The sequence below is a fragment of the Saprolegnia parasitica genome (assembly GCF_000151545.1).
Source record: "Saprolegnia parasitica CBS 223.65 unplaced genomic scaffold supercont2.29, whole genome shotgun sequence".
Taxonomy (NCBI): domain Eukaryota; phylum Oomycota; class Saprolegniomycetes; order Saprolegniales; family Saprolegniaceae; genus Saprolegnia; species Saprolegnia parasitica.
The window spans coordinates 376,472-392,995 of record NW_012156423.1 but is presented as its reverse complement, the minus strand read 5'-3'; the positions used below and the strand labels follow the sequence as shown (position 1 = coordinate 392,995).

General features: G+C 59.1%; 8 protein-coding genes across 8 annotated transcripts; 4 read left to right on the top strand and 4 right to left on the bottom strand.

The window, feature by feature from the left end:
• Window positions 1–39: 39 nt before the first annotated feature.
• Window positions 40–1,290, top strand: SPRG_07093 (hypothetical protein; the record flags this gene model as incomplete). Its single annotated transcript, XM_012346546.1, has 7 exons — window positions 40–245; window positions 294–420; window positions 468–551; window positions 605–734; window positions 782–843; window positions 895–1,073; window positions 1,121–1,290. Coding segments are annotated over 7 exons (958 nt in total), but the record flags the coding sequence as incomplete, so codon positions are not given.
• A 1,107-nt stretch (window positions 1,291–2,397) lies between these two features.
• Window positions 2,398–3,909, top strand: SPRG_07092 (hypothetical protein; the record flags this gene model as incomplete). Its single annotated transcript, XM_012346545.1, has 11 exons — window positions 2,398–2,472; window positions 2,533–2,611; window positions 2,661–2,778; window positions 2,822–2,930; window positions 2,987–3,079; window positions 3,129–3,190; window positions 3,240–3,418; window positions 3,476–3,592; window positions 3,644–3,777; window positions 3,825–3,848; window positions 3,901–3,909. 11 exons carry the CDS (start codon window positions 2,398–2,400, stop codon window positions 3,907–3,909), a joined length of 999 nt encoding a protein of 332 aa, XP_012201935.1.
• A 235-nt stretch (window positions 3,910–4,144) lies between these two features.
• SPRG_07091 (hypothetical protein) lies at window positions 4,145–4,733 on the bottom strand (the record flags this gene model as incomplete). The annotated part of the gene is made up of 1 exon (XM_012346544.1): window positions 4,145–4,733. The coding sequence occupies one exon, from the start codon at window positions 4,731–4,733 to the stop codon at window positions 4,215–4,217; it is 519 nt and encodes a 172-aa protein (XP_012201934.1). The 3' UTR covers window positions 4,145–4,214.
• A 1,230-nt stretch (window positions 4,734–5,963) lies between these two features.
• SPRG_07090 (hypothetical protein) lies at window positions 5,964–9,895 on the top strand. The gene is made up of 10 exons (XM_012346543.1): window positions 5,964–6,462; window positions 6,508–6,791; window positions 6,839–6,964; window positions 7,016–7,216; window positions 7,268–7,294; window positions 7,349–7,546; window positions 7,600–8,616; window positions 8,662–8,706; window positions 8,751–8,947; window positions 8,991–9,895. Exons 1-10 carry the CDS (start codon window positions 6,012–6,014, stop codon window positions 9,880–9,882), a joined length of 3,438 nt encoding a protein of 1,145 aa, XP_012201933.1. The 5' UTR covers window positions 5,964–6,011; the 3' UTR covers window positions 9,883–9,895.
• Window positions 9,896–10,135: 240 nt separating this feature from the next.
• On the top strand, window positions 10,136–10,889 carry SPRG_07089 (hypothetical protein). The gene has a single exon (XM_012346542.1). The coding sequence runs from the start codon at window positions 10,170–10,172 to the stop codon at window positions 10,779–10,781; it is 612 nt and encodes a 203-aa protein (XP_012201932.1). The 5' UTR covers window positions 10,136–10,169; the 3' UTR covers window positions 10,782–10,889.
• Window positions 10,835–13,112, bottom strand: SPRG_07088 (hypothetical protein). Its single transcript, XM_012346541.1, has 10 exons — window positions 12,981–13,112; window positions 12,894–12,934; window positions 12,770–12,842; window positions 12,602–12,723; window positions 12,447–12,557; window positions 12,311–12,397; window positions 11,872–12,255; window positions 11,591–11,826; window positions 11,455–11,535; window positions 10,835–11,402 (listed from the first exon to the last, which is right to left on the bottom strand). Exons 1-10 carry the CDS (start codon window positions 13,048–13,050, stop codon window positions 10,862–10,864), a joined length of 1,746 nt encoding a protein of 581 aa, XP_012201931.1. The 5' UTR covers window positions 13,051–13,112; the 3' UTR covers window positions 10,835–10,861.
• Window positions 13,113–13,235: 123 nt separating this feature from the next.
• On the bottom strand, window positions 13,236–15,119 carry SPRG_20338 (hypothetical protein; the record flags this gene model as incomplete). The annotated part of the gene is made up of 4 exons (XM_012346558.1): window positions 14,644–15,119; window positions 14,320–14,598; window positions 14,105–14,277; window positions 13,236–14,057 (listed from the first exon to the last, which is right to left on the bottom strand). Exons 1-4 carry the CDS (start codon window positions 15,098–15,100, stop codon window positions 13,236–13,238), a joined length of 1,731 nt encoding a protein of 576 aa, XP_012201948.1. The 5' UTR covers window positions 15,101–15,119.
• SPRG_20337 (hypothetical protein) lies at window positions 15,110–16,280 on the bottom strand (the record flags this gene model as incomplete). Its single annotated transcript, XM_012346557.1, has 3 exons — window positions 15,110–15,510; window positions 15,562–15,757; window positions 15,809–16,280. The coding sequence occupies 3 exons, from the start codon at window positions 16,278–16,280 to the stop codon at window positions 15,156–15,158; spliced, it is 1,023 nt and encodes a 340-aa protein (XP_012201947.1). The 3' UTR covers window positions 15,110–15,155.
• Between the last annotated feature and the right edge of the window lie 244 nt (window positions 16,281–16,524).

Sequence of the window (16,524 nt, the reverse complement as noted above, 5' to 3'; positions counted from 1 at the left end):
GCCCCGGTCCCGGCCTCCGCCACCGGCAGCAGCCCTTAGCCGCGCCAAGCCAACGAGCCCGCTCCCGCCGGTGAGCTACCGAGCGATCGTGTGGCACGTGCTGCACTATCGGTCGTCGATCCAGCACGTGACCTACATCCAGCAGTGCTCCTACTACGTCGAGCTCTTCCTCCTCAACCTCATCTTGCTCAACGTCGTCGTAACGATTGTGAGCTCGTCGAGCCTCGTGGACCCGGCCGTGCCAGGTACACATCGCATCCGACGACGCGAATATCGAGCGTTCTACACTGTAGTGCACACGCCGTGGTGGTTCACGGGTATCATTTACGTCTCGACCGCCATCTTTACCATCGAGTACCTCTTGCGCTGGTGGTCGTGCGTCGAAGACCCTCGCTTCAAGTTCCACGCCGTATTTGGCCGGTATCGTTCATCTCCTGGATGTAGAACTGTTGCAAGGCCGTGCGTAGACTGCAATGGATGCTGCGGCCCATGTCTCTCATTGACCTTGTTGCGCTCGTACCCTACTTTCTTGAAATTGCGCTCTGCTCAGCGTCTGCGTCCGTCCTCGTGTGCCCGCATGCTGGTCGCCCTATCATGTATGTAGGACGTCGGTGGCGTATCGCGGCTCGATGACCATTCGCGGCCTCCGACTCCTCCGCGTCATTTCCTTTCTGCGCATTGAACGATCTTATGATGCGATCAAGCGGCTGCGCATCATCTTTCGGCGAAAGCGGGTAGGCATATTGCACATCTACCAAGTCCTCACGCGTTGTCTGTGCAGCAAGAATTCTTTGTGGTGACCTACCTCACCGCGGTCGTCATTCTCGTCTCGGCCACCATCATGTATGTCAACTTTCACATGAAAATGATAGGGAAACCTTGTCGCTTGCGTAGCTTTTTCCTCGAGTTTCCGGCGCAGCCCGACGTCTTTTCCAGCATTGGCGTCGGCGCGTGGTGGGCAATCGAGACCATCACGTCGCTCGGGTACGGCGACACGGTGCCCATCACGGTGGCCGGTCGCATCTTTGCGTCCATCGTCGCACTCTGGGGCATCATCCTCTTTGCGATTCCAGGTAGAATCGATCGTATACCAGCTAGAATAGTAAACACGCTGGTGCAGGCGCGATCCTCGGCAGTGGCTTCATTGAAGTCATGCTCGAGCACCAAACGGCCAAGGAAATGCGCGCCAAAGACCGGTGGATCCACGAAATTTCTTCGCAGCTCCACCAGATTCAGTCGGTCGCCGCGGGCTCGCTCTTGGCGCCGCGTACGTTGCGAGAGACAAACTGACGTAGGTTGGTTGACGGTCGTATGTTTAGTGACGACCTTGTCCAACGTCCTTTCCGAGCCCGTCGAAGGCAGCGTCGACGAGGACATTACGGAGGCTCCCACCCCAGCGACACCACCGCTCTCGATCCCTTTGGGCACTCCGGATGCGACGACGTCGCCGCATTTATCTCCGTTTGGGTCCGACGTCGTGACGGTCTCGTCGTCGCAGCTCAACGAACTCCTTCAAAATCAGGTGAGCACCGACTGCTCATGTGGACGGCGCACATATTTCGTGCTAGGAAATGCTCTCGCTGCAGATTCAGCTACAGCGTGAACAACTCGACCGCGTCTTGAAGCTTCTCGAGACCAAGGTTCACATTGGCCCCAGCAGTAGCGTGTTTTAGTAAGCGCATTGACGTGAACAAGCACTGCGCGCCGTGATGGTTGGCTCCTGCACCATTTTCATGAAGAGAGAAGAGACTGCAACAATCGTTCTTTGCTCGGCAACGCGAGAAAGATGTGCACACCCAAGGAGCTGCAGGCTGTATCCAGGTGCAAACGGGCGACCGACCAACGGCAGCGCACGTTGTTGATGCAGCGTAGACGCCCGGGTGGGAGTTGACCATAAATACAGATCCCACGTGGTGTCGCGGTTCCTTGGACGCCTAGGGAGGCCCCGCCACCGCTCCTGCTGGCTTCCGAGTTTGTGTCTCGCATCGTCGAGGCAGATCGTTCCATCGAACGAACGATGACCTCCAACAAGGAAGGGACTTGATTGTCTACCATTGCATAGCGCGTTCGCGGGCGTCAGAGTTGTGCTTCAGAAATCATCCAGCGTGGGACATGGCTCGTCGCCGTGCGGTGTAGCGACGTTGAGTATTGGAGGTGAGCGCCATGCATGAGGCCGGAACGTCGGGTCTGCATGTCATTTGGTCTTGACGTTTTAGAGCGAGCCCATACATGCGAGCCATTGGAACGTCGAGAAGTCGTCCTTAGACCTGATGTGCAGCGTTCTTGCCATCTTCCGATGCATCCATACCATCCGTCCATTTCATCCATCGTGTTGGGTGGACTTTCCACGTCGCCTTCTCGGTTCATTTTTGTTTTGGCCCGATGCAGAGTAGACGAATGCTCGAAGTGACGCCCTTGCTGCCAGTACAAGTGAGTCCGCGGCCCGCGACGCTGCGCGCGCTTATTTGGCACGTGCTGCATTTTCGCGCGTCGACCTCGCACGTATCGCTCGTGCAGCGCTGCTCTCACTAGGTGGACCCGGGCTTGCTATATTTGATTGTGATCAACGTACTTGTCACCGTCTACGGCTCGGCCAGCTCGTCGCCACCAGGTACTGCACCTGACTTTACACAACGCACTGTTGACGGACGCGGTGTTAGACGCCGGCATCCGCATGGTGGTGGCCTTTTCCACCGCTGTCTTCCTCTTCGAGTACCTCTTGCGTCTCTGGTCGTGCGTCGAGGACCGTCGGTTTGCCTCCAACGCTGTGCTTGGACGGTACTGCACACTCAAGTCCCGTACACTTGTAATGTGCAACTAGTCTCGCCTGGATGCGCCGCCCCATGTCGCTGATTGATCTTGTTGCGCTCGTGCCCTACGTGGTTGAAGCGATCGCGTGCTACAGCGCTGTGTATGACTACCATATCACAGTACGCTTTTGGGCTCATTACATGATGGACTTCCGGAAGCGTCGGCGGTTGTGCAGGGCCTGCGCCTTCTGCGGGTCCTCGCCTTTCTGCGCATCGAGCGGTCGTACGATGCGGTCAAGCGCCTTCGCATCATCTTTCGCAAAAAGCGGGTAGCATCCCTCTTGCTGCTCTTGTCGAATATTGACGACACGCAAGTAGCACGAGCTCTTTGTGATCACATACCTCACGGGCGCCGTCATCCTCCTCTCGGGCATCACCATGTACGTACAATGTGCCTGATACAGGGCCATGGCTCACGCGACGACGTAGCTTTTTTCTCGAGCAAGAGGCGCAGCCAAAGGTGTTTTCCAGCATTGGCGTCGGCGCGTGGTGGGCCGTCGAGACCATCACGTCGCTTGGGTACGGAGACGCGGTGCCCAGGACGGTGGCTGGCCGCATCTTTGCCTCGGTCGTCGCGCTCTGGGGCATCGACCTCTTTGCGATTCCAGGTACTACTCGTTTCCTGCAGTATGCTGCAATCAGACGACGTGGGATCGATCGAGTAGGCGCCATTCTCGGCAGCGGCTTTGTCGAGGTCATGCTCAAGCACCAAACCGCCAAGGAGCGACGCGCCAATGCGGAGTGGCTGCAGCATGCGTGCACGCGGCTGCACGTACCGTTTTGTACGTCGCACGATAGACTAATAGGGAAGGATGAATGATGCGCTTGAATAGTTGCCGAACTGGACCTGCCGTCACGCAGCGAGAGCTCGACGACATCGTCGCCGCCACCGTCCCCGTCGTCGACAAGCGAGTATGCTCGTACATGCTTCTCGAGCGCACACTTTGAGCGCGTGGCCGAGACGCAGGTACTCACCACGTCGTCTACGCATGTGTCCTTATACTACGCGTGTAGGAGCGGCTCGTGCTGCAGCTACACGTGCAACAAGTCCAAATTGAACGCATTTTAGCGCTGCTAGAGACGACAAAAGACCAAGTAGGCAGCGATTCCATGCGTGGCACTGCCAACGACCTTATTTAATTCAAGTGTCTCGCGAGGATAAGTTGTGGTGGGATACATCATCAAACAATTTGTATTACCGTTGGTTGATTCGTTGTTGTGGGCTGCTGTGCGAGGACAGCTTGGCCCAGGAACGGCGCCTCGAGTGCAGTCAAATGCGCCCGCGTCTGTCAGTCTGGTGAACCGGTCTACAAGCAAAACGACAAGTCTGAAAACCCATAATGTGTTTATGCATGCTCTTACAACCGAACACTACCAGAGTCGACGGACTACACATGAGTTTTACTAGTCGGCGAGAAGGCGGTCGTAGATGCGGCGGCGCTGCTGGTAGAGCAAGTCATCGATGCTCGCCACTGGGCGGAGGCAAAAGTTGAAGAGACCGAAGACCACAAGACCAAGGCAGCAGAGCGGGAGGAGCCCGACGCCAAGGAAGAAGCCGATCGCGACAAATACAAACGCAAAAACAGCGAAAAACATCGTAAAGAACTGCAGCACGAGCAGGAGGGCCGAGTTGCAGACGTTCGAGACGAGCTGGCTCAGCGAGAAGAAGCCGCATTCGTGCTGGCGCTCTGGGCCGTGGTGCATCGGAAGCGGCCCCGAGCCGTAGACCGCCGTTCCCGTAGGGTACTGTTGCGCAATGTAGATGGGGGCTTGCTGCGGCGGATAGCTCTGCTGCGGGTAGCCCTGCTGCGGCGGGTACCCATACGGCTGCGCCGGCGCGCTGTTGTAGGCGGCGGGGTACGTCGGCTGCACGGGCACGGCTTGCGGCGTCTCGTCCGTGCTCGTCGTCTTGTACGTCGCCATGCTGTGATTTTATAAATGGCGTCGCATGCCAGTGACTGGGAAGAGGACACTCACTCGCGGCCTGCATTCTTGACTACAATCAGCCCAGAGTTAAACCATTGCGTTAAACCCAACAGGAATCGGCGTAATGCGTTAAATGCCCATCGACGTGCACACTATATTTTGCAGGCTTCTTGCGATCGGCAAGCTGGCCATCACTTCGACGGCGGCAGTGACGGCGGCGAATTGTTCCTTGCTGAAAAAGTCAAGTGGCTTGTCGAGCTTCACCTCGATAGCAGCATCGTTGATACGTAACCGAATTCATGCTCGCTGCTTTCCAAGCTTAGGGAATTCATTCTTTAGGCTTGAGACGTTGTTTGTACCAGTATACTACTACGTAGTAGTTGCTAAAGACATTGACTTGTTGCTCGTAAACGGTGGTTGACCACCGAGGAACGAGGATTGCGCCCGTGCTCGAGGGTGGGGGTCCTTGGAGCCAAAGAACGCAAAGCTGCGCCGAGAGCCTGGCTTTGAGAGGCTCGGCGCCGACATGGGCGCGCCAGCAACATGTCGTTGACAAACCGAACCTCAGAGGCATACGCGCGACGATCTCGAAGCTTCGTATTAATACCATATAGGTAGCGTGTTGGTAGAGATGATAGATGTGCGTGGGTCCAGAATGTCCAAATTGAACAAGTATCTTTGGCACCCGCGCTAGTAATCCATGGGCCATTCATTCATTCGCTCATCAGGTCACAGGCAATATACCGGTATACCAATGTTAGACGTCGAGGCTATGACTGCAACGCGAAAAGCGCGCCAAGGATGATGACACATGGCGACAAGCCTGATTGCATGGCGATTCCATCGCAAGCCGCTTCTCTGTGCACGCCCACGCACGGGCGGAGATGGGCATGGACTGTCTACCTCGTCGTATCTGTGCTTCCAGAAGCGTGGTGGGGCCATGTCCCAACCCATCGGCGCTGCGGCAGCGGCGCGGTAGATGCCCCTCGACGAGGTCCGAAATCGCGCGGGTCACATTTTGGCCAATCAAAACACATCAAATTTAAATATTTGAAGCACATCGCATCGGATCCAGTATATTATTTTGCACGCCCGACGATTGCGATTTCAAATAGCTTGGTGGTTGTATGTGAATGGTGGCGGCGCGCCATAGAATTGGCGATTGCCATTAAATTTCGCCGCCCCGCCGAATAAAAGCACCCAGTGGTTGACACAACCAATTCCTTGGGACCGCCTAATTATAGAGTCCGAGCGCGGAGGCCATCGACGGACGTGATGATGGAGCCGACGATGCAAGACTACCTCAAGCGCTACGACGAGCAGCAGAAGGCCCGCGCGGAAGCAGGTCGACGGGACATGGACCTCGGCGACGAAGACCATGCGAAGAATGGCGGTCCTTCCAAGTACACGGACATGTTCTTTGGAAGCGACAGCGACGGCGAGCTCTCGCAGTCGAACCTCCTCGGCGAGATGTCCCGGGACTTCATGGCGTCGACCGATGGCAAGAACATGATGGACGATACGAACTTTATGAGCAGCCTCCTCGGCAGCCCCGTGACGACGAAGCCGTCGCCGCTGATGGACCCACCAGCGCTACCGACGAAGGAGCAGCGGGATTCGCTCGAGTCGCTCTTTGCGCCGCAAACCAACCTCGCGAGCCAAGCAAACCACATTAACTTTGACAAGGACCCGATCAACCTTGACACGGAGAGCTTCGTCGACGCAGGTAGAAGATGCATTCGGCATCACCCTTTCCACATGTCTTGCGTAGCCACGTTCTTGAACCGACAAGAAGCGCTCATGAAGCCACAGACGACGCGACCAGAAGCTGGATCGGACAACACGACGTGGACGAGCTCGGGGTTTCGGTCACCAGACGACTTTTTCGCCGAGCGGTCGCGCGACCTGAGCAACGTCGAATTTGGTGACACCGCGATCCCGAGAAAGAGCTCGTTGAGTGGTCTCCCAGACGCCACAACTGCTGCGCCACAGCATACGAAGGAGGCGCTCTCATACATGGACTTCAGCGCACCCCCGACGTCGACAACACACAAGGTGCAGATGCAGATTCTGGACAACTTCTCTGAGTGGTGTTGTCGCAGGTGTTTTTGACTGCGACGCCGTCAAGCGTCTTGCAGCACGAAAAGCCTCCTGTTACGACGACCACATACTCACGAAGCTCCTTTTCGACGCAGCCAACCACGCCCAGCGCCAAGCACATTGTGCAGGTACTTTGAAAACCCGTTGCATGAATCAACGAACACGTACGTCTGTAATAGCCCACTCACTCAACACCACGACCACAACAAGTGTCTTCGCCCATGTATCGCGGGTCCTCGTGGACGCCAACCCCTAGCACCGACATGAGCCAGCCTTCGGTCGGCCTTTCGGCGCCGTTTATGGACTTGTCCATCTCGCAGTCGACGCCTGTCAAGGACCTCGTGCCCCGGCGCCAAACGCCTCCGGTCGAGACACAGCAGGTGTGTGAAGGCAATGTCGCGCCCAAATTGTGCTCACTCGGATCTACTTAGCCATTGTCCATCTCGACGTACTTGCAGGTGCAATTTGCATTTGGACGCCATACGCCAGAGCGAAACTAAGTGTCGACGTAGAACTCGCTCGCCAACTACGCCAACCGCCCGAATGTGTCGAGCGTGCCTGTCAACATTGACGACGAACCGTTCAAGGTTGTTTCAGACGCGGTGCAAGCGGCCATGTCCCTCACGGCCAAGGAGCGCGAAGCAGCGCAGTGGCACGAACCGATTCATCCATCGCACGTGATCCACTCGTCGCTCGATGCCGTAGCCGCGGTACGATCAAGCCTCAAGATCTCTATGCAGAGTCGTGAATGGCATCGCCGTAGGTGCAAGCCATGATTGAAGCGACGGGACATATGCAAGCCTCGGTATCCGAGGTCATGCGACTGCGAGCGCACGCCAAGCAAGCCATCGAGGCAGCTGTGGTCTCGGAGGCCATGGCGATCGCCGACTACCAAAAACAGCGCTGGTCTGAGCCACCTCGTCTGCGCGCCGGGTCGCAGCAGTTTGAGAGAAGAGCGATTGACAACATCACGGCAGAGCTTACGTCGGTGGTGCAAGAACCCACTCAACCCGTGCTGCCACCGCCTCGCCGCAGCTCACGAGCGTCGATCATTTCGTCGCAGTCGAGCCGAGCCGTGACGGGCGGCAAGGCGCAGCGCACGCTGGACATGTCGCAGCGCCAGGAGCGGGCGCCGCCGGCACATCGCGACGTGCCGTTCTCGGCCAAACAGGCGGCATCTCGGACCGATAACGTCATTGCCAAGTGCGCTGAACCTACACACAACCCCGATGGTCTTTCGCCAAGCTCGATGCGAGCCCGCGATTCCAAGCTGACGCGCGAGTTTGGCCTGTCCCCAATCCGGTTTGAGCCCAGTAGCATGTCGGTCGACGAGCCCATGACACCGCGTCCCACGTCCGACCACGATGTGGATCCGGCGGACCGCACAATGTCGGAAGCTGACCGGCGTCAAATGCACGCGCTGCTCGCGACGAAGAGCCCGATCGAAGGCGCCGGTCGCGGTCACCAGTCGACAGCTACTCCGATGCGAAGCTACAAGCGTGATTCAACGCTGCGGGCCAGTCACAGCGTGCCGCAGGACGCCGCAAAGCCCAACTTGCGAATCGACACGAGTGTTGCCCGTGCGGCGTTTCCTGAGAAATCAAAGTCGGATAAGCCGCCGTCGACCAAGATGCATCGCGACGACTTGCGAACGGCGTTCACGGACCTTCAGCACCACGAAGCGTCGACGCCGTCAGAGCGCTACTCGATCCAGCAGCACGCTGGGGACAAGAATACCATGATGAACGATGCGCAAACGGACGAACTTGCGTATAAGGAGGTTGTACTGCCTTTGTATCGATGTCGGTCGTCACAATTGCTGTAGGTGCCCATGAGTCCGCCACCGACGCCATACACCAAGGCACTCGAGGTACTTTGCTCTACAAATGTATGTAGACCACACTGCGTGCGTAGCGGCCCAAGCTCTGCAAGCGCTTCCTGTGCACATTAGGCGGCGAAATCTCGGAAACTTTTGTGTTTCGCAACACGAGCGCAACTTACGCGCGTATTTGCGCGTCGATTGTACCGTTAAGCCGTGGCTGCAACCAATTCCGTATCGTGCCCACCGTGCTCGAGATGCCACCCCACGCGTCGGACCACTTTGTTATTCGGTACGCTTTCGTTGATGCGATGGTTGCTGATGAACAATCGTAGGTTTGTGGCAACGCAAGTCGGCGCCGTCTCGGGCATCTTTCAATTTCGAAGCATGAGCGGCGACCCGCGCGCGACACCGTACGAGATTATTGTGGACGCCCACGTCAAGAACCCAGCAACGCCCGTGCGCCAGCCGACGCCGCCGCGTATCGTGCAAGAGGTGGCTGACGAGGACGCGCTCGAGGCCAACGGCAGCACGGTGGACGTGCATCCAACGTTTCTTCGGCTCTTGGCGGCCAACGACGTCAAGTCGTTTGAGGTCATCAACTTTTCCGACAAGGACGTGCCGTTCTCGATCGCGTGCCCGTATCCGCACATTTCGCTGGCGCCGACCCAAGGGGTCGTTGGGCCCAAGAGCAAGTCGACCGTGACTGTCCACTGCAACGCGGCGACGTCATCGGCGCTGCCGCCCAATAAGAAGACGTGGTGCGGCTCGTTTACGATTACGCTGAACAACGCCCTGACGCGCGAGATCAGCGTCGTCGTGGACGCGTCCGCGCTGGCCCACGAGCCTCCGTCGTACCCCAAGTCGAGCCAATTGAGTCAGAGCAGCGTCGCATCGTCGACGCGAACCAAGAAGCGGTCCAAGCGCGGTCTCTTTTTCCAGGCCGAAAACATGGACTGCGGCAGCGCAGCTCTGCACACGTCGCAGTGTGTTCCTGTGCGCATCTGCAACGGCGCGAAGGAGCCCATGACGGTGTTTGTTCAGACGCTCGGTCGTCCGTTTTCGTGTGCCTACTCGAGCCTCACGCTACGCCCTCGCTCGTACGTCGAAGTACCCGTCGTCTTTACGCCCGAAAAGCTCGGCGATGCGTCGGTGCCCATGGTTGTCTACTCGTCGACGGACAAGGCCATCTTGATGCTCCACGGCCGCGCGACGGCGTCGGCCTAGTCGTTATCTAGTCTAATAGTCGAATCCTCTCGAAGGTCTCCTCAATGACAAGTTGTCTCTTAAACGACAAGTTGTCCACAGCGAGTAGGCAAAAGCTGTATTACTACGTCAAACAGTCGCATCGGGATCGTCAGCGTGTGCTGGGACGCGGCCACGTCAGAAACCAGCTTTAATTCGGCATCTGCCATAGTATCAACGGCGTAATGCCGAAAACAGACTAGCTTATTTCTGGCAATCTACAAGGTTTGGCGTGATAATTCTTCTGATCGTCAAAAGACTGGAGGCCGATGGCGGAGACCAAGACGACGAGCAAGAAGGGCGACCGGGTGGTGCCATCGGGCTGGACGCGCGTCGAGAGCAAGAGCCGTCCTGGCGAGTGCTACTACCTCAACAAGAAGACGGGCCAGAAGACGTGGAAGTACTCGGAGATGATGAGCAGCAGTAAGGACGGGAAGCGGAAACGCGACGAGAAGGCCAATTCGTCATCGTCGTCCAAGCGGCCCAAGAGTGACGAGAAGCAGTCCAAGGTCGACGACGAATCGACGGTGCACGTGCTCCACATCCTCGTCAAGCACTCGGGCAGTCGCCGGGCGTCGTCATGGCGACAGGACACGATTACGCGCAGCAAGGACGTGGCAATCCAGCGCCTCCAAGGCCTGCGCGACCAGATCGTGCTGGCGGGCAAGCAGCACCGCGATGCGATCCGCGACAAGTTTGAGGCGCTCGCCAAAGTCGAGTCGGATTGTAACAGCGCCAAGCGCGGAGGGGACTTGGGCCCATTCGGGCGCGGCAAGATGCAGCCGCCCTTTGAAGCCGCGGCCTTCGCGCTGGCGCCGGCCGAGCTCAGCGAGATGGTCGAGACGGAGAGCGGTGTCCACATCCTCTACCGTATCAAGTAATAGTAGCGTCGCCTGCTGTACAGACGTCGCCGTGTCTCTTGAGAAAGGTCGTAGGAGGAAAGCAAAGTAGCATTAGATATCTAAAGGGCAAACACGTTGGCAAAGCCGTCGTTGGCGCCAAAGACGGCTGTGCAGCGCTCGTAGGCCACCGGCACCTTTTGGTTCTCGCGCCGCTTGAGCGCCGACTCGATGAGCGCGTCGTACTGGACGTCCATCATCTCGGGCGTCATGTCGAGCATCGCCGACCGGATCTTCTCCTTGAACATGCTGGCCTTGGCCTGCACGTCGGCGTGGTAGTGGTCCATGAGCGACACCATCTCCCAGAGAGAGCTCTGGAGCGCGTTCGTCTTGGCCGGGTCGTTGGTACTCGCATCGAACGGGTCCTTGCCGCCCTTGAGTGTGATCTTGCTGCTCTCCTTGGCGATCTTGGCCGCGGCCGCGTCGACCTCGTTCTTGACGCCGAGGTTCGCGCGCTTCTCAGCGGCCTTCTCGGCCACCGTCATGACGGACGTGCGGTGGATGAGCTGCGTGCACTCCTTGTGACGCACGACAAGGTTGTACACCATGGGCACGATAAAGAGGATCGCGCCAGGTTCGGCCGTGAGCGCCACACGCGCGAGCCTAGACACGCACTCTGAGCACTTGTACAAGCCTCTGGATGACGACGTCCTACCGCTTGGCAAACGACGCGACGAGGTACGCGGGCAAGTGCGTCGACGAGAGGAAGAGGTTCAGGAGCTTGAAAAAGCGCTTGCTAAGGTCCAAAAGCTTGTTACAACGACTCATATCAGAGGGAGGAGCGAACGCACCGGTACTTGGAGCGGAGGAGCGACGTGTCACCGACGAGCGCGTAGAGCTTGGGGAAGAAGTCGGGGTAGTCAAAGTTGAACTCTTGCATGAGGAGGAAGAGCGAGTTGAGGGCGAGAAGACTCGTGATGCCCCCGACGTTGTACGAGTCGGTGAGAAAGTCGGCAAGCAAAATCGGGTCCACCAAGTACGGCATGATCTCGTCCGGGAGCTTGGCCAGCACCGTCTTGTAGACGTCCTACGCTCGTCATGAGCATCCGACGTCGTCAAGACGAGCTGGTACCTCGGGCAGCTGGTGCTTCAGCAGCGCAATCCACGCCGCGCTGAACGCACGTTCGTGCTCGCGCGGGTTGTAGAGCGACGCGCTCTTGGACTTCTTCTTGAGCGGGCCGCCCGTCGACGACGCGGGGCGCTTCCCATTCGCGTTGACCGCCGCTTCCTCTTCGTCGTCCTCATCGTCATCCTCATCGTCATCTTCGTCGTCCTCGTCGTCCTTGGCGGCCATGGCCATGTCATGTTCCGTCATCTTGGGCGTCACGAGGAACGTCGAGATGTCGTCGCGGGTGTCGGGCACGGTCACCATGTCCATGATGGCCAGCGCGTTGCGAATGAGCGCGGACGTCGGCTTGGTCTTGGTGGCGTCGAGGATCACCGCAAGCGTCTTCATCTACAGACCATAGCCGTCGTGAGCCGCCTGGTCAGGTCGAGTGTCGACCACGCACCGTGTAGTACTGCACGTCGATGTACGCGGCGACGAATTCGCCCTTGAAGACGCTGAGCAGCTCGCCGTTAAATTCTTCCGAGAGCACCTAAATCCACTAAGTCCTCCTCTCCTTTTGGGTGGCAGCGTCGTCGTACGAGCTGGCGCACGACGCGGCTGTAGGTTTCGTTGCCAAAGCCCTCTTCCTTGAGGCCCTTGAAGACGTTCTCACGGGCCACGACGTCCATGAGCGTCCGGAGTGCGGCAATCTGCGTGTTGAATGTGAGCGTAGAGCACATGGCGATGGGAGTACCTGCACGTTGTCGTCTTCGTCGTCGAGCCAATCGACCATCGTGTCGAGGAAGGCGACGTAGTTGTCCCAGAGCCACTTGCGGTACTTGGCGACCGCGTCCTGCGTCTTGCTCAAGTCCGGGACTAGGCAGACGATGAGCCGCGCGATTGGCGCACATACTTGACGTACTGCGAAGGTCGCCCTTCTCGGCAAAGTAGAGGAAGAGGCGGCGAAGCGACTGCACGGCGGTCTGGGCGGCGGCCTACGCTCCATCGTAGTGAGCGACGATTCTGGCAGATGTGGTCGCATCTACCTTGTCGCCCTTCTTGAGGCATGCGCTGATCTTGGTCAGCTCTACGCTCGCAGGTCCATGAGCTGTCAGCCGCCATGAGGTTCGTACCGTTGGTGTGCTTGGCATCTTCCTTGATCTTGGCCTCGAGCTTCTTGATCTCGACGCTGCTCAGTGCCATGGCTGCTGTTGCTGCTGCTTGTATGAGTGCTTGGTACGTGGATCCTCCGTATAATTATTTTTATCCGGATCCCTTTTGACTGGTTTCGAGGCTGGGGCGAGCGGGCCAATCCCGTGCGAGGCCAATGACGTGGCACCACGAGCAACGAGAAACGGCAGCACGATCTGCTTAGGACTAGTGTTTCGCTAGGTCTTTTCAGGCGGAAGGACGCCCCACGGCTGCGTGTTGAACTGCGACTCGAGGCTGCCGGCCCACATCCGATGGTAGCTCGCGCCGCCGGCCTTCTTGGGCATGCGCGTCGAGTGGTCAAACTGCTTCTCGTCGCGCTCGAGGACACCGCTGCTGTACACGAGGCGCTGGTGGGACTTGGCGCGCACCCGCGCCTTTTCTTCCCAGGACGCGTGCTTGGCGCGGAACTCGGCGTTGTGCTGCATGCGAAGGATGTTGTGGTACGTGCGCTCGTGGCGCGCGGCGAGTCGTGCTTTCGCGCGCTGCAAATCGGCCTCGGGCAGCCCCGCGCGCGCACTCTTCTCGGGGCTGAACTGCTCCATGTTGGTGGTCTTGAAGCGGTCTTCTGGCGGGAGGTACGCTGGCGACTCGTTCGCGGGCCAAGCACCACCGACACCGACGCGACTCCAATCTGTGACTTCTTTTCGGTGCCGACTCCGTGGTGGCACGACGGGTCCGAGCGTCGCAAAGTACGCGCTGAGGTCTTCGGGCACGCTGGCCGACGTGCTCAGCGCGGTATCTGGTTTTGGCGGACTTAGCACTAGCGCTGACGTGCGCTTGCAGAGCTGCTCGGGAAGACATCCCGGGAGACTCTCGACGTCGCGAAGCTTGACCGGTGCAACGACGGGTACCGGGCCGTCAAGGTCTTCAAAGATTGGACGCGGACTCGGTACCGTCTTGGCACGCGCCTCGAGCTGCGTGAGCTCGCGCTGGCGGCCGTGCAGGAAAAGGTCCCGATCCGCGCCTTCCGGTTGGCTCGAAAAATAGTTGATAAATTCCTACAACGATCACAAGTCCATCATAGGGGCATCCTGTGGCCTTCTACCTTGAAGGAAACGTATCCGTTCTGGTCGGCATCGATCGTCGCGATCATCGCGTCCAGCTCGATCGGGTCCATGTCCAGGTCGAGCATGCCATGTCCGAGTGCGGCCTTGAGCTCGTCGTACGTCAAGGATCCGTCGCCGTCGTGGTCCATGTGCCGGAACGCGTTTAAGAGCACTAGATAGATATTGTCGCCTCCTCTTAGAGCACCCTGCGCACCTTTGGAGGTGCTACCGTATGCGACTTGCTGTGACACGTGCTTGGTCAAGAGCTTCTCCGAGAGCTCAAACTGGAACGCGGCGATGCGCGCTTTGGTGCGCGGCGTCACGGCCAAGGGCGGTGGCCGCGTCTTGAGCGCGGCCGTCGTGCTCTCAAAGCTCTTAAGCATCGGCTCGGCCTCAAACATTTCTGAAAACTCGGCAAAGTCGATCAAGTTGTTGCCGTTCGTGTCGACCATTTGGTACAAGAGCCGCTGGTCGTCTTCGGCCATGTCGAGCCCTAACCACGACTCTACCAACGTATCAAGATATCATGCGTGGGTACCGAGAAACGAAATGGACTTGTGGAACTGCTCGAACGTAATGTTGCCCGAGCCCGACTCGTCGAACGCGCGGAACATGGCGCGCATCGAGCCAAAGCGGGTCGCGACGCGCGCGCGGAGCTTATTGCGGTTCTTCACAAAGAGCGCTTGCGTCACGGGGTTGGTCTTATCGATCGCTGGTGTTCTCGGTGCGGGCTGCGGTGCATTGGCAGTCGTGTGCGGTCGCGGCTGCAGCGGCGTCGGCGTCCGGGCTCGCGCCACCGGCGTCGGTGGCGACATCGCCGGCTCGCGGCCGTAGATGGCGCCCGAGAGGCCGGAGAGCTTGGGCGTCGGCAAGAGCGGCGACGATGAGGCGCGCAGGAGGTTGGTCGTGCCCACGTGCACGCGCTTCTGCTTCTGCACGAGCGGCATGCGATGCGGCGACGCCGCCATCTCGCGCGGGCACCGCGTCGACGTCATCGAGTCGTTGGCGGATGATGATTGATGTACACTATAATTAGTTGGACTAGGAAAGCTACGGTTTCGACGATGCAACGAAGAGCGACTCGAGCGTCCGAGCGATCGCGACCGTCGTGCTCGGACACGGTAAGACGGCTCTGGCCCGTGCTGCGCTACAGACGACACCACCGTCACGATTGACCAGGTCGACGTCCAGATGTGGCGCCTTGCGGGCCGAGACTGCGCCGGGCGGTAGGAGCCGGCCGCCGGCGACTGCCACCCACGTCTGCGACGCGAAGCTGCACCCAGACACATGCACCTTGACGTGCGTGAGGCGCGCTCCAGCCTCCGGAAAGGCATCGACGACGACGGCGCTTGTCCAGTAGCCGGTCGCGTCCAGATAGTCGACGCCGTCGCCGACAACGAGTTGGCTACGAGAAAAAATAATTGTGGCATGAGGGCCACTGGAAGCGGGGACCTACGATGCAAATTGCGCTGCGTATGCACAGGCTGCCGCTTGCGCCGGCGTTCTGGCCGGCGCAGCACGCACGTGACTGCGCTTGCCGGCTGCCTTCTTGGACCGGCGACGGAGCGCGTTGTACGAGGCTTCCACGCGCTTCACAAAGGTTGCTTCTTGCTCGTAGATGGCGTCGAGCGGCGCCAGGTCGCGCACGCGGTCTAGAGATAGCATGTCGTTGTCTTCTGGGACGGGCGTGCTCCGAGACGTACCGGCGAGGTGGCGCAGCGTGTGCCAGTTGGAGAGCACTTGGGGCACAAAGGCAGCCACGCACTGTGTTAGCGCGCTCGCGATCTCGTCTGTCTCGGTCGCCGGCGGCGGCGTCGGGTCGGGAAGGACCCCGTCCATTGGAAAGGAGCCGTCGTCGCCCATGGCGGCTTCCAGTTTGCAGTAGTAGGCTTCAAAGACGTCGTCGTTGTAGCCGGTTGCGAGCACATGGTTGTCGTCGACCACGACAAAGTCGCCGCCGACCGCCTCGACAAACTCTTGATCTTGCCACACTTCGCGGTAGTACCGACCCCGAGGCGGCATCTCGAACGGCGCTTCGTCGTGCGCTTCGGGGAGCCACCCGGGCGGCGTGTCGCGAAGGAACGGGTCGCCCATGGTCGCGACGGCGCGGCTCATGCGCTCGAGCTCGTCCGCGCGGCTGAGATCGATGGGCTGGAAGTAGTCGCGGTCAAACATGGTCCACATCCAGTCTTCGGGCGGCGGCTTACCCTTCTCCTAGCATTCGCATTGCATATGTCCAATTTGGCATGCGAGCAAGTGGACCAATACCTGGCGGACGAGCCATGGGTACACGGCCGGCCGGGCGACACGTGACGGGTCATCGTCGTCGTCGTCGTCGTGAGGGGTGTCGTCCTCGTCCTTATCGCTACTGTCAAGAGCCTCTGCGTCGTCGCCGCTGCTGCTGGACGGCGCGGCGAAC